Raw genomic sequence first — 22,736 nt, forward strand, 5'->3', positions numbered from 1 at the left:
TAATGTGATTTGAGAATAATTAATCGTAGAGATTAGCAAAGGTGAGAGTAGGTATTTTTTTTTAATAAAATATACTGCATAAATTCAAAGATATAGGTGTATAATAAAAAATGAAAACGAAAAAGAAGCTACCAAAATAAGTATTGTCTCAATACATAAGTACAGATACACATAGTAATACATCATCGACTATTAATTGTCTCAATTAAAATTAAATTTCTTTGCCTTATCCTACCTATAGATTAACTAAATCCCTCTAGAGAACTATTACTGGTGCCCCCGACACTAACCGAACCCAAGCACTTCTATTACTAGACCTACTTACAACCAATTTGAATAAACTCCATATACATTAAAAAGAAAAGAAAATATAAAAAGAAAAACTAAATCAACTTTTCCATAAAAATTTATGTATAGACTAAAATTAACTTATGTATAAATTAATATTTAAAAATTATGTCAAATTAGCCTCCAAAAACATTTTTTACTAGTACTTAAATTAATTTTAACTTGTGAAAAAATTAATTTTATTTTTTCTTTCTATTTTCTTTTTCTAGATAAGGTTATCTAAACATAATCTTATACTATAAAATTTGATGCGTAAAAATCATTTCATCAACCCTTTTCCATTAATTCATTAACACATTGACTAAAGGATTCGAAAACTGTCATGGGGTGTAAGCAAAAAGGGGCAAAAAGAATCTACCGAGGGTGTTATATAAAAGTGGATCAGATCACACCCAACTTTGAGCACAATGTGATCAAAGATGCAGCTGGATTCATAATAACGAGAAAAATACAGAAACACGACTATATTTCATTGGTAGCTTAGCTGGTGATGTTAGTATGTATCAGTTCACTTCTCATTTAAGACATTAATTGCTGCATATTTGAAGATCGTGACACAAGTGGGAATGTGAAGCACCATTCTCCAAAAGACGAAATGGGGGCACCTCTCTTGTTGCCTTGCTCAGAATGCATCCAACATGTATTCCTATTGACGCTAACGTTAAGTAAACATCAATCTTCCTTCAAAAAGAAGAAAGGAAGATACAATGGTTCAGTATTCTAAACTCTTCCCCCAAAGGAGGCTATTTGCCTCGAAAGAGAACAGTTGTGTTTATCAAGTCCCTCATAACCTGTCTGTCACTATCATTTTTTTAATCAAATGACCAAAACGACTGTACATCTGAGGTTGGATGTAGACCTCCACTATATGGCCTTGAAACAGGTGACTTCCCCATGCTTTCCACAGGACCATGTACAGGCCATTCCTTTCTGCAAAATAAACAAAAATCACACCTTGTTAAAATAACCCCAGTTCTTCGTTTACAAAAACAAGGGGGCACTCACATCATTAACGTCTACATAAACACTAAAATTTGTATTAGAGGGGGAAAACCACAAGTTACAGAATCAAGGAGAATGAACACATCCGAGACAAATGTCAGTACATGCGTCATGCCACAAAGAACTCAAAAAAAAAAGGTCACAAAAAGCAAAGGGATTGAAACTTGAAAGGCATGTAGACTTTGCCATAATTTTACCCTAGGTACTAAAATAGATCCTTTCTTTATTGTCACTTCCATTATGATATTTTGTTTCTACTATTTTTTGGCTCCACAAGTTAGCAGTTTGACAATTTAGCTGCTAGGATATTTATAAAGACCATTTCATGACTCAATCAAACAGAACAGACAAGAATAGAACATGGCTTCTGTCCCACACCAACAACCGAATCACTTTTTGTCCCATATCAATGCATACCCATTCATTTCATAAATAAATGGATAAATAAATCAGCATATGGTCACACAGATGAATCCACACAATCAATTAACAATAAAGCAAATCCCATTTAACTAAGGTGTGTTTTGGAATGCTGTGAAAATTAAACTATTCTAGTAATTGATTATAACAATAATCAATTGCGATCATAATAAATTTTTATTTGGATAAGTTTACTAAAAAGTAATTTTGGGATATTTGATTTCATTTGGATACAACAAAAAAATCAGTTTTTATGAGCATATGATCACAGATGAATCCACACAATCAATTAACAATAAAGCAAATCCCCTTTAACTAAGATGTGTTTTGGAATGGTGTGAAAATTAGACTATTCTAGTAATCAATTATAACAATAATCAATTGGATCATAATAAATTTTTATTTGGATAAGTTCACTAAAACGTAATTTTGGGATATTTGATTTCATTTGGATACAATAAAAAAATCAGTTTTTATGTAGTATATCAGTTTTAGAATGATAAAAGTTATTGAAAAATAATCATAACCTTCAAATTCTAAGTTTCATGAAAACAACCTATTTTTCAAGAAAAAAGAATGTTTACAAATTTAAGCTGTCTCAAACATACAGCATAAAAATTTGATAAAAAAGAAAACAGCATAAAAATGCTACATTTGGAGCTAAATACATTTTATTCAGTATGCATCCAAAAATTTCCCACAACACAGAAAAAACAACTGTGGAAATCTGATAAAATTACCTTTCATATACGTCACTATGTGGTCAATGGACAACAGAAAAGACAATTATGGAAATCTGATAAATGCAGTGATGCTATATGCCCAAGAGGCCATCCATGTCAATTTATTTTATCTAATATTATCATATTTGTATTTAATTTGCTATTCCCAACTCTTCTACGATGAAACATAGTTGGGGATTACAACACAGTTTTGAGCATATAACTCCAGTCAAACGGTCAAATTATTACCAATAAGCACCAAAAAGTAATTCATCCTCATTTGAAACACATGTCTAATTCTTCTTTATAAGCCTATTTTCTCACTGTGAGAAAGAATTATAACTTGATTTAATCAATCTGTTCAAAATTCCCTAAGAAATAAGCAATCCTCAGATTTAATAATAAATAATTCAGCCACATAAAATATACTTTGATACGCTAAGTCAACAAGCAGCCCACAATTTCAGAAACAGACTACCAAGCAAAATTAAGATGAAAAACAATAAAGCCTTATCCCATTAGGAGTGTAATTAAGATGGACAACAACACATTATCCCATTAGGAGTAAAATTAAAATAAACATGACACATACATACTTATAGAGTTATAGACATATGCCTTTGTATTGGAATGTTTTTCTAATTGTCAGACAACATATGGAGTACAATGTTAAACTCATTGCTTAAAGATAGAAACCGAGTGCTCTTGTATAAAACTTCCACCACTAGTTAGAAGTACATTAAAAATAAATTTTCACCACTGAAACCAAAGATCTCCCCCACAAAGTATCATTACCTAGATAACATGACTGAGTCTCGGTGGAAACAAAATGCCCCAACATTCTCATGAACAATCACATTACTAATCAGTTGTCAGAGATCTAAAACTCATTTAAAAAAAAAGAATTAGAGGGAATAGTTTTCTCATCTTTTAGCCGAACAAGTTTCATCATTAAACTGGTAAACAGTAAAGATCCATATATAGAGCAGATTAGCAATCAATTACAGGACAAAAACCTAGCCAAACAATTGATACTTACTTTGACCAACAGTTAGCTGGAGAACCATCAAGCCCATGGCTACCTGCAGATCCACTAAGACTCCCATACATAATTTCATTTTCAGTAGCTCCCTCCTGAGATGTAAGGCCACCTGACAATGGCGGGAAGAGACCACTTTGTAACCAAGGATCATAACCACTTGGCCCTGTAACAGGACTGAAGTTCTCACCACTTTGGCCATTAGGAAGAAAAACATTTTGTGGAGGATGCATATTGGAAATTACATTATCTTCATTGTTAAAAAGAGAAGCCATAGTCTTTTGAGATGATGGAAGCACAAAATCATCGTTATTTGGTATGTTCCTTTGTGAGGATAACAACCAGCTTCCTGGGCCACCAACTAAACCTAAACCTTCCTGTCCAAGTGGAGAAGTACTCCACATCTTCCATGTTCCCTTATCGTTTGCAGATGCATCATCAAGAGGAAAACCATGCTTGTCTTGGTCATTGGGGGTATTGGAAAACCAATTAGAGAAGCTATGCTTTTCACAGGATGAAGGGGACTCAATTGGAGATAGCTTATTAACATCAGAACCAGCAGACATGGTTTTTAGAGAATGAGGTTTTGCCACTTCATTGTCTGTCCCAAAGCCAGTTCCCAAGTCCAACTGAAAATTATCAAGTGACTCAGAAACAGGCCCAAGCAAGGATGCTGGATCTGGAACGTAACAGGGGTCTTCAAACAGCTCTTGCTCATCTTGTCTTAAGTTATGTGATGTATTTCCAACAGGAGAAAAAAATGGTTCAATTGCAGGAGAAAAACCTAGACTAATACTGGCTGGTCCACTTGCATTGGTGGAAATATTAAATAGTGATGGAAGACCAAACTGAATAGGATTATTAAATGATTGTGTAACCGGTGACTGGCCAGATAACTCAGGGCTTTTGGCTTCTGCTTGAATTTTGGAATTCGGTCTACATATTACATTTGAATTTGAAGATTGAGGAACAGATGAAGATCGAGTAAATAATTGCTGCCATGACTTTTTAGGTGCTGCTGTCCATGGCTGTGGTTCAGGGAGTACCTGCAGGGAACAATTACCATGGTATTACTGTTTTATTAGTACCATTTTTCAATGCATCTAAGACAATCATATGTAAGTATAACAAGCAATTAACCTTAACTAGAGCATCATACAATTTTGTTCATAAATCTCAGACTGAATTTAGTATGTGAACTAATAAAATAGAAGTTAATGAAAAAGCCTTATCCAGACATTTGAATATAATACTAATTTGAAAAATCCACATTATAAGGACAACTTACAGAATGATTGATATTCCTATCATCTCCATTTGAATTGGATTTTGCAGATGAACGCTCATGAAGGCATATTTCTCTCCTGCTGCCAGCAGGATGAACATGATCTACAGAACTGCTAGACTTGTTTTCTTTCACCCCAGTGCTAGGAATATTAGTACCCCTGCCAAAACCAAATGCTTTTGAAGAGGACAAAATTGTACCCCGCATGCGGTCAAGATACCTTGTTCCAGTACCTCCTCGATTATAATTATTTGACATGACACTTTTAGTATGTGCATTGTCAGTACTCTGTCCCTTGCCATTATCTAACCCAGATTTCTGATGCTCTCTATGATCTATTTCACTCTTTTTGTCGAAGTCCCGCTTCCGTTCACTTTCCTTGCCAGCTTTTCTTTCCAATTCTTCAGCATCAGAGTTGCTCTTACTAGACCCTTTATCTTTCTCTTTCCTTTTTTCCTGACGCTTCCTTTCAGCTTCCTTTCTACGGTCTTTCTCCCTTCTGGGATTTAATGATCTGCTGTGATCTTTCTCAGCTTCCACTTTCTCATCTCTTAGTCTCCTACGCTCCTCCACTAACCTTGCAACCTCCTCCCTCTGTTTTCTCTCTTCCTCCTCCAAAAGTTCTTTCTCTAGCCTAGCCTGCCTTTTCTCCTCAGCTTTCCTACGTGCTTTTTCTCCTCTACTTTCATTAAGGCTTGCCCCATTCTCACCTCGTTTTGCTAAGAGTGCCCTATGTTCAGCATCAGGCGAACATTCTTCCCTTGAACTAATTCTAAAAGTCTTTCTCCAGAGCCATCTAATGCTCAAGAAAAAAGATGTCAAAAGCTTGCAAACCAAAAACAAAATACCACCGTATGACCTCTCTGTCAAACAATGCTCATCTCCTCCATAAAGACCACCATTCCCATTCGTCCTCCAGTTGCTAGGATTACCTGGAATAGATCCACCAACCCAATTACCATTCTCCAACCATTCCTGACCACACATCCACCCACTTTCAGACCAAACCTTGCTATTTAAAATCTTGCCACCTTTTCCAACCAAGTCCTTCACTATACTGGAATTTGAAATCCCCAACCCGGGTGGCACAGGCAAGTCTAAAACCGGTCTCTTAGAAACATGACCACAATTAAAACACATAAACCGACCCCCACCAGGGTTCTGATCTCTATATGGACTCAAGCAGTTACGGCACCGCCTTGTAGCTGTCTTCCTCAACTTCTGCATTTCAATAGCTTCAAACCTCTTCCTCTCCCTAATTCGTGCATTCCGCCGCACACGCCATGCCGACAGCCAAGGCATCAAAATCTCATACCAAAAGAGAGTAACCAACAACACGAAAACACAAGCCAGACGAGGTGAAGTAATCTCGAAGCGAAAAGCAGGTGGCAGAAGCTGAGAAAGCGCCCACAGACCAATTAACGGAATAACCAACCAAGGTAGCATTGTAGCAACCCGGCGAGACCACTTCTGAATCACACACAGTATACACATTATCCCCTAACCTAACCCTCTTTCTAGTCCAAAATATACCCTCTCTTTTTTCCAACAAAAACAAACGATTACAACAAAACCCTAATCCTGCGTTCCTTTCCCCCTCCTCCAAATCAATATCCGCCAGAGCCAGACGCATAAACTTCAGAACCCTAAATCTCAAACCTAAAATGACAAGGACAAAAAATCAGAATCTTCAGGAATTGATATAAATTACCCTATTGTAGCAACCAAGACCAAATATAGTTCAAAAAGTAAATTTCGAAATGGAACCAACAGCTATGTCGAGAAAAAGAAAGAGAGAACGATTGGGAGCTTCGTCTACGGCGATTATGGCATCAATCGAAAGGGAAGTTGAATGGGAATCGAGCACTCACAGACTCAGCATCAATGGCGAAAACGAGAAGAAGAAAATAATCGAAAATGCGAGCGAAATGCGATTGGGGCGCAAATGGAATGTATAACTGTTGGGAGCTGAACTGGACTCATCCGATTCAAGTCGGAGCCTCCGTCGCGGGTTGTTCGGTGTGTTTAAGAGAGAGAGAAACAATGCGAAGTTAAGAGAGAGAAACAAGATAAGAGAAAAGAAAGAAGGAAAAAAAAAAAAAACAAAATCGGAATAAACAATGTCACTGAACCATGGCGTGGGATAGATTGAACCGGAGTTGGTGATTCAGACCGGGTCTTAGTGTGGTTTTTCTGAATTTTTTATTTTTATTTTTTTTTCTAACAAAAAATATCCCTTTTCAAAATAGACAAGTTTTTTTCATTGGTAAAAAAGATTATAAAATAAATAATAAAATTTGAACTTAAGAAATAAGATTGTAATTCTAACTCTTTCAAACACATAAATCATAAAAATTAATTTTTTTCTCTCATAATAATTTTTTTATGTGTATTATGATAGTTACATAATGATTGAAAAACAAACAAGTTTAAAATAGAAGGAAAAGAGATTGAGATAACATGATGACACAAGAAGAGTGTTGTTATTGCTTCCTAAACTCAAAATAAATTCAATCCATTAAGTATAAAAAGTGATAGAAAATACAAAAGTATATAGTTTAATCAAGTAGTAACAAAATAATAGAATGTGACATAGAATAGGTCAAGCCAAAATCAACAAATTTTCACATTGGCTTGAATCCTCCCTTTTTCTTTATACATGAAACCAAAAACAAACATTCATAATTTTACCATTCAAAGTTGTTTCCAACAATAAACATTAAGCAAATTCAAACAATGCATAAACTTGTTTTTAGGAACAAACTTTGTGAACATATTTTTTTGGTTTCCTTTGTATCAATTCTCTAAACTATAATCCTCTTCTCAATACAAATGAAGTGAATTATGATATCAATGTGTTTAGTCCTTTCATAATGAACCTGATCTTTGGCTAAACAACTTACACTCACAATATCATAAAATAAGATCTTATGGAAACCTAGGATGTTGATAAGAATCTTTAACCATATTCTTTTCTTGAGTACTTCTAATAATGTCATATACTCTACTTTTGTTGTAGATAGGGTAATTATGGGTTGAAGTGTAGCCCTCCAACTAATAAGAGAATTTCCAATTATGAAAACATAATTTATCATAGATTGTCTTGCATCTAAATTTGCAACATAGTCAAAATCTAAATAGTTATAGGTGCACAAGATGTTTCACCTTTGTAGATAAGTCCAACATCAACTATGCTCTTAAGGTACCTAAATATATGTTTAACAACTTGTTGATGTTCCTTTCCAAGTTTACCCATGAACCTAATCACTGTACTAACAACTTGGGCCAAATTTGGCCTTGTGTAAACCATTACATACATAAAACTCCTAATTGCAGTACCATAAGGAACATGAGACATATTATTTTTTTTTATTCATATTGAGTCAAATTAAGCTTAAAGAGATGAATGGTTGTTGTCATAGAAGTACACAATGTTTTGTTGTTCCCAAAATGATTCACCACTTTCCGAATGTATTCCTTTTGACATTGGAAAAAGCTTATTTTGAGCATGATCCCTTATGATTTCCATGTCCAAAATCTTCTCAATTGCTCCCATATCATTCATATCAAACTCAGTGTCAATTAATGACTTTAGTTTCTAAATTTATTTATTTGTCTCGAGACGCAATGAGCATGCCATCAACATAAAGGAGTGGATAGATGTGTGAGCCATCTTCCACCTTACTATGATAGACACATGAATCATAAAGTTTTTTGTTGTACTCATGAGAAACTATAAAATGATTGAATATTTTATAATATTGTTTTGGAGATTATTTCAATCCGTAGAGAAACTATTTCAACCTACAAACATAATCTTCATTTCTTTACACCTCAAGACTTTTCAAGATTCATTAAAAAAAATGGCCAACATAGTAAAGATTGAGAAATGCACTTAAAAAAAACAATTTCAACCTTGAGCTTATCAATATGTGTGCCTTGTTGAAAAAACAAGGAATCTGGACACCTCTTTTAGGCCAACCTTTGAATATTGATAAGTCTTTTAAGCTACCATGAACAAAAATAGAAAGGTTGATCTTTGGTCTTGAAGACCCACCACAAACATATGCGAATGGTTGATCTAAACCAAGTTCATAATACACTAGAAGATGGGTGAGAGAACAAGGTGACTCAATAGAGTTTTGTTATTGCTTTCTAAACTTTGAATGAATTCAATAAATTAAGTACAACTAATTGAGTTTTATACCCTTCTTGCAAACTCGTTATATATATAAGAATGCATAACAAAAACAAAAAATACAAAAATATACAATTGTATCAAAATGTAACATAACAACATAATGTGATAGAGAAAAGGTCTAGCAAAAAATAACAGTGAAAAAATGAAACTAAATTCAATTATTTAAAGATGTGAAAGTCCATTTATCATTGTTCAAAAGTAATCTTTACACATGTATTAATTGAAAAATTACAAATGAAAATGCCTAATTTAGATCTCCAATCATTTTATTGAATATGCAATAAGGTTTTCTTCCATTACAATGATTTTTAAAAAGTAACTAAAATAGAATTGATACATTAATAGTGTGTCATTCATTTTTCAAAATCGTAATAATAAAAGAAATTGAGAAAAAAAATAAATAGGAAGAATATATTTCCCTAATAACTAATAGGTTTATAGATAAGTATTAGCAATACACTTTCTAACACATTTTTCTTAACGCATTCATTTTTATTGGTTAGAATGTATTGAAAATTACAAAATCAATCAAAATTTGTGTTTTCTAATAAATTTCAATCAATAAGAGAGAGTGTGTTAAAAGAGTGTTGTTAACATATTTCTAAAATATTTTTTTGATATAATTTTAGTTATGACATTAAAAAAAATCTCATATATATAATTTTCTTTTTAGAATAAATTATTTTTAAATGTTAAAATGATTTCATGATTTTTCATTTTAAAATTCAACTTAGTATACATTTTAAGTTAAATATATTGTAACATACATTTAGAGAAGAAAAAAAATTCTTCTAATAGCTTGAAGATTTATGAAATATCTTTGTGTTATATATGTTAATGTCATATACTTACTCTATACATTTGAAAAAAATATATATTTTTTATATATATAAGTGCAATTCAATTTAGTTTAAATCAATTTTACATTCTAAATTACAAATTGAACGGAACGACACATTTTAAGAAAATAAAAAACTGACAAAATTACTAATTTTCATTTCCCATCCATTTTCAATTTTTTTAAATCAGTTTTTAACTTTTCATTTTGGTTCATTCAATGTTGAACAGCCCTAGTTTTAACATGTCTTACTAATATAAATCCCACCCTTTGCAAAGATAAATAAATAATTATATTTACTTGTAAAATATAAATTATTAAAGAATATTATTATTATATGTGTATATATAATAAGTTATAAATACATTAAAACATCAACAACTGATTTTCTCATCATAATTTTAGAGAAAACACTGACCACTCTTTTTAACATTTTATTATTGACTAAACTTATTGAATCACATTTAATAAATTTACCTTAATTTAGCAGTGGAATCCCGTAAACTTATGATTTTGCACCAATAACTTAAAAAATAATTTTAATTCTCACTGACATTTCTCAAATTTAATTTATTTCCTTTATCCTACCTTTAGATAAACTTAATCGGAGAACTATTCCAGGGTGCCCCCTACGCTAGCCAAACCCAACCACATTCCGACGCCATTTATTCTAAAAAAAATATCGATGCGTAAAAATCTTTTCATCAACCTTTTTCCATTAATTCATTAACACATTGACTAAAGGATTTGAAAACTGTCATGGGGGTGTAAACAAAAGGGGGCAAAAAGAATCTACTGAGGGTGAGTTATATAAAAGTGGATCAGATCACACCCAACTTTGAGCACAATGTGATCAAAGATGCAGCTGGATTCATAATAACGAGAAAAGTACAGAAACACGACTATATTTCATTGGTAGCTTAGCTGGTGATGTTAGTATGTATCAGTTCACTTCTCATTTAAGACGTTAATTGCTGCATATTTGAAGATCGTGACACAAGTGGGAATGTGAAGCACCATTCTCCAAAAGACGAAATGGGGGCACCTCTCTTGTTGCCTTGCTCAGAATGCATCCAACATGTATTCCTATTGACGCTAACGTTAAGTAAACATCAATCTTCCTTCAAAAAGAAGAAAGGAAGATACAATGGTTCAGTATTCTAAACTCTTCCCCCAAAGGAGGCTATTTACCTCGAAAGAGAACAGTTGTGTTTATCAAGTCCCTCATAACCTGTCTGTCACTATCATTTTTTTAATCAAATGACCAAAACGACTGTACATCTGAGGTTGGATGTAGACCTCCACTATATGGCCTTGAAACAGGTGACTTCCCCATGCTTTCCACAGGACCATGTACAGGCCATTCCTTTCTGCAAAATAAACAAAAACCACACCTTGTTAAAACAACTCCAGTTCTTCGTTTACAAAAACATGGGGACACTCACATCATTAACGTCTATATAAACACTAAAATTTATATTAGACGGGGGAAACCACAAGTTATAGAATCAAGGAGAATGAACACATCCGAGACAAATGTCAATACATGCGTCATGCCACAGAACTCAAAAAAAAAAAAAAGGTCACAAAGCAAAGGGATTGAAACTTGTAAGGCATGTAGACTTTGCCATAATTTTACCCTAGGTACTAAAATGGATCCTTTCTTTATTGTCACCTCCATTATGATATTTAGTTTCTACTATTTTTTGGCTCCACAAGTTAGCAGTTTGACAATTTAGCTGGTAGGATATTTAGAAGGACCGTTTCATGACTCAAATCAAACAGAAAAGACGAGAAAAGAACATGGCTTCTGTCCAACACCAACTGAATCACTTTTTGTCCCATACCAATACATACCCATTCATTTCATAAATAAAACAGCATATGATCACAAGATGAATCCACATAATCAATTGACAATAAAGTAAATCCCCATTAACGAATATGTGCTTTGGAATGCTGTGAAAATTAGACTATTCTAGTAATCAATTATAACAATAATTGATTGCGATCATAATAAATTTTTATTCTGATAAGTTTACTGAAAAGTAATTTTTGAGATATTTTTGTTTGCATAATATGCATAATTGTTTGAATTCTAACACTCCCCTCAAGCTTGGAGTATATAAATTGTTTGCACAAAGTCTGGAACATATAAACTAAATTCATGGACCTCTCAAAGCCTTAGAAAAAATCTGCAAGTTGATCACTAGAGCTGATAAATTCATTAATAATATTTTGGACAAGAACTTTTCTTGAACAAAATGACAATCAATTAGTGTTTGGTTCTCATGGAATACTGGATTAGAGACAATGTTAAGTGTTCTCTGATTATCACAATATAACTTCATCCACTGAATTTCACAAAATTTTAACTCTTAGGAGAAGTTGTTTGATCCATACAAGTTCACAAGTGGCTGAAGCCATTACCCTATACTCCACTTCAACACTAGATCAGGCAACTACAAATGTTTCTTGCTCTTCCAGAAGATACTATTTCCTCAGATGAATACACAGTAGCCAGTAGTAGTGTCTTTAAATAGGGGATCCTGCCCAGTCAACATTACAATATCCAAAAAATTTAGTATTTCCCTTATCCTAATACAACAATGCCTGCTTCGAAGCCTTTTTTTAATGTATCTGAGAATGCAAATCATGGCATTCCAGTGATCAATGTGAGGTGCATGCATGAATTGTGATTTCCCAACTAATCTCCTATATCTCTTTGGATCTGAAAAAGATTCACCTTGTTCTGCCATTAACTTTTGATTTGGGTCCATAGGTCTGTCAATATGCCTACAGTCAGCTAAGCCTATCTCTTCCAAAATATCCAGAGCACACATTCTTTGTGAAATAACAATGCTTTCCTTTTGATTGAGCCATCTCAATACCCACAACGTATTTTAAGGCAGCCAAGGTCTTACGTATGAAAGTGACTTAATAAATGCCTATTCAGCCGGGAAATTTTAGCAGCAGCATCCCCTACAAGATCTATGTCATCAACATAGACAAGTAGGTAAACACATTTCCCAAAGGAAGTACGACTAAAAAAATGAATGATCTATTTCAATGCATTTCAATCCAAATGCTTGCACAATGTGACTAAATATTCCAAACTAAGCTTGTGGAAATTGTTTGAGCCCATAAAAAAGAGATCAACACAGTTTGCAAACTAACCCACATTGCCCTGAACAACAAACCCTGGGGGTTTCTCCATGTATATCTCCTCCAAGTTACCATGAAGAAAGACATTTTTTTTTATATCTAACTAACTGATGGAAGGGCCAATGGCAAATAGCAGCCATAAAAAAGAAAAGATGAATGGTAATTTTGGCCTCAAGAGAGAAAGTATATCATAGTCAAGACCATATATTTGAGTGTATCCCTCAGCCACCAATCTAACTTCAAGACAATCAACTTCACCATTAGACCAAACTTTAATAGCATAGACCCATCTGTATCCAATTGTCTTCTTCCCAAATGGAAGAGGGACCAATTCCCATGTGTCATTGTTTCCAAGAGCCTATATTTCAACAATCATGGATTGGCACCACCCAAGATAATCAAGTGCTCCATTGATGTATTTAGGGATAGAAAAGATAAGGATGAGACAATGTCAAAATATGAAGGAGACAACCGATGATAACAAGAAAAATTATAGATAGATAGGATGAGGATTTTTGGTACATCAAATACCTTTCTAAAGAGCAATTGGCCAACCAAGATCTTCATCATTTGGAATTGTTGTACGAATAGCTGATGGTTAAAGACATGAAGTAAATGGCTCTCCATGTAATATTTGATTATCCCTTTGTGCCATGCGCTAACAAGTGATGACAGGTAGTGAAGATGGTTCAGGTGGATTATGGGTTGCAAAGGGTTGTTGATTTGTGTCTTGGTTAGATGTGTCATGAGCATGAGACAACAATGATTCAAAAGATGGGACTAGTAACACTTGTTGGACAAAATTAAAATCTTGCATGGAAGAAGAAAAGAAAATAGTTTCCTTGAAAAAGGTGACCTCAACACATGTAGCACCGTCTAGTGTCTGGTGAATAGAATTGATACCCTTTCCGGAGACAAGAATAGAAAACTTTATTCTCGAAGGATGAAGATGGCAATCTATTTATTAGAGAGCCAGAAGTGAGGCATCATTCGAATGATGAATAGGTATATTGGAACCAAACAACAAGGTATGTGCAATTTCAACTAAGTGTCAAATTTTCATTTCTATTATACCATTTTGTTGTGGCATGTGAGAACAAGTAAATTGATGTAAAATCCCTGTGTTGTTAAAAAGGAAGAAAAATCAGAAGAAAAATATTCTATGGCATTATCATTTTTTGAGAATTTTAATTAATTTGCCAAAAATCAATTCTTAATTTCATTGAAGGACATAAAAATAGACAAAGTTTGATCAATCTTTTATTAAATAAACCCAAGTGCATCGAAAATATTCATCAATAAATATAACAATATTTGAACCCAAAGTTGTAACACATCTTGGACCCTAAATGTTTGAACGAATGGTTTCTGGCCTCTACAAACTTCAGGTTTTAGAGTGAGTTGGAGATGCATAGCGAGACACAAAAGGGTTGGTTTCAAGATAGTAGAGTCCTCTTGATTCATTTGCTACGCTAACAAAGGAATTGACATCAAACATTACAGAACAATTTAAAGATCTAGTTAGTTGACGGAGAGAAATTAGATTGAAAGGAAAATCAGGAACAAAGAGTATCAACTCTAAGTTTGGAGAAAAAGAAATGGAGACTTCGCTCATTTGGAAGCGATCGTAGAACCATTAACTAGAGTAATCAAGTGAGGAAATTTTGGAGGAGACACAAAGGTGAATATAGAATCATTACCAAAAATGTGATTAGAAGCACATGAATCAAGTATCCTTGACTATCCACAGATTGAGAAATGCAAGTTGTTGAAATACTAGGGGCTGAAGATTATTGAGCATGACTATTGGACTTCAACCAAAGGTACTCTTAATATTCTTTTTCAAAAAAAAAAAAATTGCTCATAATTCTCTCTTTTAGAGACATTTGTTGTCTTCTCAAGAAAGCCATGAAAAGAATAACATGTCTCTTGAGTACAACCCATCCTCTTACAATAGAACATTAAGAACAACCATCTCTACCACTTCTTCCTTCACAGTTTCCATGACCTCCTCTTCCTCAAGTGGACACCATAGCTGAAGATTCAACATTCTCAATAAAATTTCCATCCTTTTATGGTTGGAACATGAAGAAATCATGTTATTAGACTTTCCATTGCAGGGACCACCTCACCGGTCAGATTGATCACAAATATGATCAAAATCTAGATGCATAGCACCAAATATAGCTTATCATGTCTCCTTTATTACTTCCAAACAGCCAACTTCTTAGAACAACTTCAACTCCTTAACTGTCAATTGAGCTTGAGCAACATGACACCGTAACATGATCAACAAGCTTAAGAGAGACCAACTTTTGTGCTGAATCATATAAAGGAGTTGGATGTCATTAATAAGTATATTTTGAGCTTTCCTCCAATATGAACATGTTTTGAAGGTTCTAAGAGTTCCCAAAATATAAGGCTCTAGTAACTACCACAAAACAACATAGTTGAATGTCGAGTTTCTACCACTGAATAGGGATGGGAATAGGTTAGATTAGGTCAAACTTTGAATATATAGGTTAGGCCTGTTTTGCAAAATTAAAGTCTAAGTCTGACCTATTATTTGTCATATGTTTTTTTTATAAGTCTGACTTTTCTAAAGTCTAGCCTGACCTATTAACCTATTTAAAAGTCTATTTAAATTATTAATGTTAATTAGATCAATAAACTTAATTTTTAAAAATCAACAAAATTATTTTTAAAATATAGTTTACTCATTATTATTAAAATTTAAATTTAAAAGAAATATAGGGAAAAAAATCAAATCATTTTCTGTTGAAAGGACAATTCATGCATAGTCATATATGTTGATGTACGCTCATGCACATATCATAAACTCATAAACCTATATTGAGAAAAAAATTGTATAAAAAAATATTTTAAATATTGATAACTTATTTTTGTTTTATAAATTTATTTGTTTATTTATATTTTTAATAATATATATTAATTATTTATTAAATTATATAAATAAATAGGTTGATCTATTAGGCCTAATAAGCTTTTCTATAAGTCTAAGTATGACCTTTTTTATATAAATAGGTTTTTCTAAAAGTCTAAACTTTACTTTTTTATTAAACATGCCAAGTTAGACAAGGTTTTAAAGAAGTCAGGCCATAGGTTTAAGGTCCGGCATAATCTGATCCCTATTACTGAGTATGAATTTTTGTTGGCACTTCATCACTTTCTTTTACAAGGTGATCATGGTATAGTTGACCAAGGAACCAAAGTTCTAGAGGTTGACCACAACAAATATTTCTTTTCCATACAGTTTTTTTACGGTAATGAAAGGAGTCTCAGAGATAGAGAGCAATGCAGAAGCCATTTTCAAGACTGAAGTGTAACCCCTTTTCTAAAAAAACTCCAACTTTTAGGACCCACAACACAAAGCTAGACTATAAATAAAATAGATTTCCTAACAAAGCTGTTGTCCCAAACATATGCAAACAATTTTTTTATTCAAAAAAAAAAAAACAGCTGAAATGTGAGATTATAATCTTTCCTAAACATGCTCTAAATGAAACAGCGTAAAATGGTACTTTTGGTTTTGGAGCAAAATACATTTTATTTAGTTATACACCATGAATCCTAAGATGTCCGCAACACAGAAAATAGAATTAAATTATTCCCTTCATATTCATCACTATGTGGTCCATGGACAACAGAAAATACAACTATGGAAATCTGATAAATGCATTGATGCTATATGCCCACAGCGGGCATCCATGTCAATTTATTTTATGTCATATTTCATATTTGTTATTCCCGTTTCTTCTACGATGAAACATAGTTGGAGATAACAACAAAGTTTTGAAGCATAGACCTCCAATCACAGTCAAATTATTACCAACAAGGAACAAAAGTAATTAATCCTCATTTGAAACATGCATCTAATTCTTCTTTATAAGCCTGTTTTCTCATTCAGTGAAGGAAGAATTATAATTTGATTCAATCACTCTGCTCAACATGCTATAAGCAACAAGCACTCCTCTGATTTAAAATAAATAGTTCAGCCCTCTTAAAGTATATTTTAATTCACCAAGTCAAAGTATCATCAGTAAACATCCCACCAATTCAGAAACAGACTACAAAGCAAAACTAAGATGAACAACAACACATTATCCCATTATGAGTAAAATTAAAATAAACACAACACATACATACTTGGACATATGCATTTGTATTAGAACGTTTTTCTAATTGTCAGACATAGTACAAAATACAAATATCACATATGGTGTACAATGTTAATTTCATGGCTTAAAGATAGAAACTGAGTGCTCTTGTATAAAACTTTCATCACTTTCTATACATCATTAAAAATGAATTTTCAAAACATTCATCACTTCCCCATGAAGTACCATTACCTAGATAACATGACTGAGTCTCAGTAGAAATAGAATGACACAAAACATTCCCATGAACAATCACATTATTATTCAATCTTTACTTAGAGATCTAAAAATTATTTAGAAAAAAAGGCAAAAAGTTTTTCTCATCTTTTAGCCAAACAAGTTTCATCATTAAAATAGTCAACATTATAGATCAATATATAGCAGATCAGCCACCAACGACAGGACAAAAAATAAGCCAGACAGTTGATACTTACTTTGACCAACAGTTAGCTGGAGAACCATCAAGCCCATGGCTACTAGTAGATCCACTAGGAATACCATACATAGTTTCATTTTGAGTAGCTCCCTCCTGAGCTGTAAGGCCACCTGACAATGGTGGGAAGAGAGCGCTTTGTAACCAAGGATCATAACCACTTGAACCTGTAACAGGACTGAAGCTCTCGCCACTTTGGCCATTTGGAAGAAAAACGTTTGTTGGAGAATGGGTACTGGAAATTATGTTATCTTCTTTGTTAAAAAGAGAAGCCATACTCTTCTGAGATGATGGAAGCACAAAATCATCCTTGTTTGGAATGTTCCTTGGTGAGGATAACAGCCAGCTTCCTGGGCCACCAACTAAACCTAAACCTTCCTGCCCAAGTGGAGAAGTGCTCCACATCTGCCATGTTCCCTTCTCATTAGCAGATGCATCGTCCAGAGGAAAACCATGCTTGTCTTGGTCATTGGGGGTACTGGGAAACCAATTAGAAAAGCTATGCTTTTCTCGGGATGAAGGGGACTCAATTGGAGATAGCTTATTAACATCAGAACCAGCAGACATGCTTTTTAGAGAATGAGGTTTTGCCACTTCTTTGTCTGTCCCAAAGCCAGTTCCCAAGTCCAACTGAAAATTATCAAGTGACTCAGAAACAGGCCCAAGCAAGGATACTGGATCAGGAACATAACAGGGGTCTTCAAAAAGCTCTTGATCCTCTTGTCTAAAGTCATGTGATGTATTTCCAACTGGAGAAAAAAATGGTTCAATTGGAGGAGAAAAACCTAGACTAATACTGGTTGGTCCACTTGCATGGGTAGAAATATTAAATGGTGATGGAAGACCAAACTGAATAGGATTATTAAATGATTTTGTAACTGGTGACTGGCCAGATAACTGAGGGCTTTTGACTTCTGCTTGAACTTTGGAATTTGGTCTACATATTACATTTGAAGATTGAGGAACAGGTGAAGATCGAGTAAATAATTGCTGCCATGACTTTTTAGGTGCTGCTGTCCATGGCTGTGGTTCAGGGATTACCTGCAGGGAATAATTACCATGGTGATACTGTTTTATTAGTACTTTATTTGCAACCCATCTAAGATAATCTTATATAAGTATAACAAACAATTAATCTTAACTAGAGCATCATATAATTTTGTTCATAAATCTCAAAGACTGAAAGTTTCGAATGTGAACAAACAACACAGAAGTTAGAGCCTTATCCAAACACTTGAATATAATACTAATTTGTAAAATCCACATCATGTCTTTGGATTAAAAAAAATATTAGTATTCATTATCAATCAGCCTTTGCCAAGACCTGCTAAAACAGCATCATAAAAAGGCAAAGAAAAGGGGATAGAAAGCAACAGCAAGTCAACTTACAGAGTGATTGATATTCTTATCATCTCCATTTAAATTGGGTTTTGCAGCTGAACGCTCATGAAGGCCTATTTCTCTCCTGCTGGCAGAAGTATGAACATGATCTACAGAACTACTAAACTTGTTTTCTTTCACCCCAGTGCTAGGAATATTAGTACCCCTGCCAAAACCAAATGCTTTTGAAGAGGACAAAATTGTTCCACGCATGCGGTCAAGATACCTTGTTCCAGTACCTCCTCGGTTATAATTGTTTGAAGTGACACTTTTAGTATGTGCATTGTCGGTACTCTGTCCCTTGCCACTATCTAACCCAGATTTCTGATGCTCTCTACGATCTATTTCACTCTTTTTGTCAAAGTCCCGCTTCCGTTCACTTTCCTTGCCAGCTCTTCTTTCCAATTCTTCAACATCAGAGTTGCTCTTACTAGACCCTTTATCTTTCTCTTTTCTTTTTTCCTGACGCTTCCTTTCAGCATCCTTCCTACGGTCTTTCTCCTTACTGAGATTTGATGATCTGCTGTGATCTTTCTCAGCTTCCACTTTCTCGTCTCTCAGTTTCCTACGCTCCTCTACTAACCTTGCAACCTCCTCCCTCTGTTTCCTCTCTTCCTCCTCCAAAAGTTCTTTTTCTAGCCTAGCCTGCCTTTTCTCCTCAGCTTTCCTACGTGCTTTTTCTCCTCTACTTTCATTAAGGCTTGCCCCATTCTCACCTCGTTTTGCTAAGAGTGCCCTATGTTCAGCATCAGACGAACACTCTTCCCTTGAACTAATTCTAAAAGTCTTTCTCCAGAGCCATCTAATGCTCAAGAAAAAAGATGTCAAAAGCTTGCAAACCAAAAACAAAATACCACAGTATGATCTCTCTGTCAAACAATGCTCATCTCCTCCAAAAAGACCACCATTTCCATTCGTCCTCCAGTTGCTAGGATTACCTGGAATAGATCCACCAACCCAATTACCATTCTCCAACCATTCCTGACCACACATCCACCCATTTTCAGACCAAACCTTGCTATTTAATATCTTGCCACCTTTTCCAACCAAGTCCTTCACTATACTGGAATTTGAAATCCCCAATCCGGGTGGCACAGGCAAGTCTAAAACCGGTCTCTTAGAAACATGACCACAATTAAAACACATAAACCGACCCCCACCAGGGTTCTGATCTCTATATGGACTCAAACAGTTCCGGCACCGCCTCGTAGCTGTCTTCCTCAACTTCTGCATTTCAATTGCTTCAAACCTCTTCCTCTCCCTAATCCGTGCATTCCGCCGCACACGCCATGCCGACAGCCAAGGCATCAAAATCTCATACCAAAAGAGAGTAACCAACAACACGAAAACACAAGCCAGACGAGGTGAAGTAATCTCGAAGCGAAAAGCAGGTGGCAGAAGCTGAGAAAGCGCCCATAGACCAATTAACGGAATAACCAACCAAGGTAGCATTGTAGCAACCCGGCGAGACCACTTCTGAATCACACAGAGTATACACATTATCCTCTAACCCTAACCCTCTTCCTAGTCCAAAATATACCCTCTCTTTTTTTCCAACAAGAACCAACGATTACAACAAAACCCTAACCCTGCGTTTCTTTCCCCCTCCAAATCAATATCCGCCAGAGCCAGACGCAGAAACTTCAGAACCCTAAATGTCAAACCTAAAACGACAAGGGAGAAAAACATTCAGAATCTCAAGAAATCGACATAAATTACCCTATTTAAGCAACCGAGACCACATATAGTTCAAAAAGTAAATTTCGAAATGGAACCGAGAGCTATGTCGAGAAAAAGAAATAAAGAACGAATGGGAGCTCCGTCCAAGGCGATTGTGGCATCAATCGACATGGAAATGGAATGGGAATCGAGCACTCACAGATTCGGCGTCAATGGCGAAAAGGAGAAGAAGAAAACCCTCGAAAATGCGATTGGGGCGAAAATGAAATGTGTAAGAGTTGGGAGCTGAACTGGACTCTTCCGATTCGGGTCGGAGCCTCCGTCGCGGGTTGTTCGGTGTGTTTAAGAGAGAAAGAGAAACAATGCGAAGTTAAGAGAGAGAAATAAGATAAGAAGAGAGAGAAGAACGAAGAAAGAAAGAAAAACAAAATCGGAGTAAGCAATGTCACTCAACCGTGCCGTGGGATAGATTGAACCGGAGACGCTGAACCGGACCGGGTCTTTGTGTGGTCTATTTAACTTTTTTTATTATTATTATTATTATTTTAACCCAGATATTCTTAACCGTACAGTCTGAGACTACTTCTTTTAAAATTTATAAAATTATCAAGGTGAACTTTTCTTTATTTTTTTAGGAGTAAAATAAAATTCTTATTAACTCATTCTCAATAAAATAATAAATGTATTTATTTATATAAGATATTAAAAATATAAACATCATGTAGTATAACATATATAAATGTCAAAGACAATAAATGTGTTTTTAATTATATAAATCTAAGCATTTTCCTTTTCTTTTTTTTGTTAAAGTAAGACTTTCTTTCTTACATATAGTCAAAAATTAAATTGGATTTTCATTAACAAACTTAATTATTTTTGTTGTTAAACAATTTAATTGTCTATCAGTTATTTTAGATTAATTTGTTTCGATTATATTTAATTGTTTTGAAAAAATATTAGATAAAATCAATTGTTAGGTTGATTCACCCAAAAACTGATTTAGTGATTAGTCGATTATTTTTAAAAGATTGACTATCTCAAAGTTAGTGTGAATCATTGTTAATACCTTTTTAAGAAAATTATAATAAAATTAACAAACTCATTATATATAAGACTTTATAATTCAATAATAATGTAAAAATTCTTTGCACCATCGACGTATATTATGTATTTTAACTTTTTATCTTATAAAATATATTTTTAATTATTTATATTAATTTATAGTCTAAATTTTTGTAATATTAATAATACAAAGTATTTATTATTTCTATTGAAAACTATAATTAATTATATTTAATAAAAAATTTTGAATCATATTTTTTTAATATATAATATTTGAATTTGAAATATTGCTTAAAAAAATCAAATATAATATTATTCTAATCAACAATTTGTTGGCATTTAAAATATTATATATAAATATATATATATATATATATATATATTAAAATATCTAAATTTATTTATACTAATCCGATTATAATTTTTAATCACAGTTAAACCAATAAATTGTCAGCGAGGAAATATACCTTTTTAATTATCTTTGTAAAAAAATTTTAAAGTAATTACAGACTCCATAAGCTAAAAAAGTGGAAAGTAAATAATCAGAGTTAAAGACTTCGTTAGCTACAAATAACTTTTATGTTATAAATTAAGTAAAAATAAAAAAAGAATCATGTCATAATGAGCTAACAAACACTATTCACCCGTAAATGTAAAATAATATATTAAATTGAATTTTGTTCTAACAGCGGCAGCCCATGTATTTTGTGAGCGTGGCTTTCCATCGGAGCAAAGTTTTAAAAACTGGACCGGTGATCGAATCGGTTAAGATATTGGATTAGTGGGTTAAAGATTAAATTGGTGGGTCACTAATTCAATTGCATGATTCGATTTTTATTTATTTTTATTAAAAAAATATTTATATTAAATATATTTTATACTTATAAATTTTAATAAATTCATATCTTATTTTAAATTTCAATTTTTCTCTTCTTTAAAATTATTTTTATTTTTGTTTTTATTTTGTAAAAAAATACATAAAA

General features: G+C 33.6%; 2 protein-coding genes across 3 annotated transcripts; both read right to left on the reverse strand.

The window, feature by feature from the left end:
* Window positions 1-691: 691 nt before the first annotated feature.
* LOC109801970 (uncharacterized) lies at window positions 692-6,902 on the reverse strand. Of its 2 annotated transcripts, none has more exons than XM_083072876.1 (4): window positions 6,688-6,902; window positions 4,820-6,475; window positions 3,532-4,577; window positions 692-1,278 (listed from the first exon to the last, which is right to left on the reverse strand). In XM_083072876.1, exons 2-4 carry the CDS (start codon window positions 6,308-6,310, stop codon window positions 1,161-1,163), a joined length of 2,655 nt encoding a protein of 884 aa, XP_082929002.1. In that variant the 5' UTR covers window positions 6,311-6,475; window positions 6,688-6,902; the 3' UTR covers window positions 692-1,160. The 2 variants fall into 2 exon arrangements, with proteins under 2 accessions (XP_082929002.1, XP_082929003.1); XM_083072877.1 differs by having other exon boundaries at window positions 6,588-6,902.
* Window positions 6,903-10,623: 3,721 nt separating this feature from the next.
* LOC109802093 (uncharacterized) lies at window positions 10,624-21,099 on the reverse strand. The gene is made up of 4 exons (XM_020363307.3): window positions 20,891-21,099; window positions 19,021-20,675; window positions 17,633-18,672; window positions 10,624-11,225 (listed from the first exon to the last, which is right to left on the reverse strand). Exons 2-4 carry the CDS (start codon window positions 20,509-20,511, stop codon window positions 11,108-11,110), a joined length of 2,649 nt encoding a protein of 882 aa, XP_020218896.2. The 5' UTR covers window positions 20,512-20,675; window positions 20,891-21,099; the 3' UTR covers window positions 10,624-11,107.
* Window positions 21,100-22,736: the final 1,637 nt, after the last annotated feature.

The sequence above is a fragment of the Cajanus cajan genome, chromosome 4, assembly GCF_000230855.2.
Source record: "Cajanus cajan strain Asha chromosome 4, NIPB_CcT2T_4, whole genome shotgun sequence".
Classification (NCBI taxonomy): domain Eukaryota; kingdom Viridiplantae; phylum Streptophyta; class Magnoliopsida; order Fabales; family Fabaceae; genus Cajanus; species Cajanus cajan.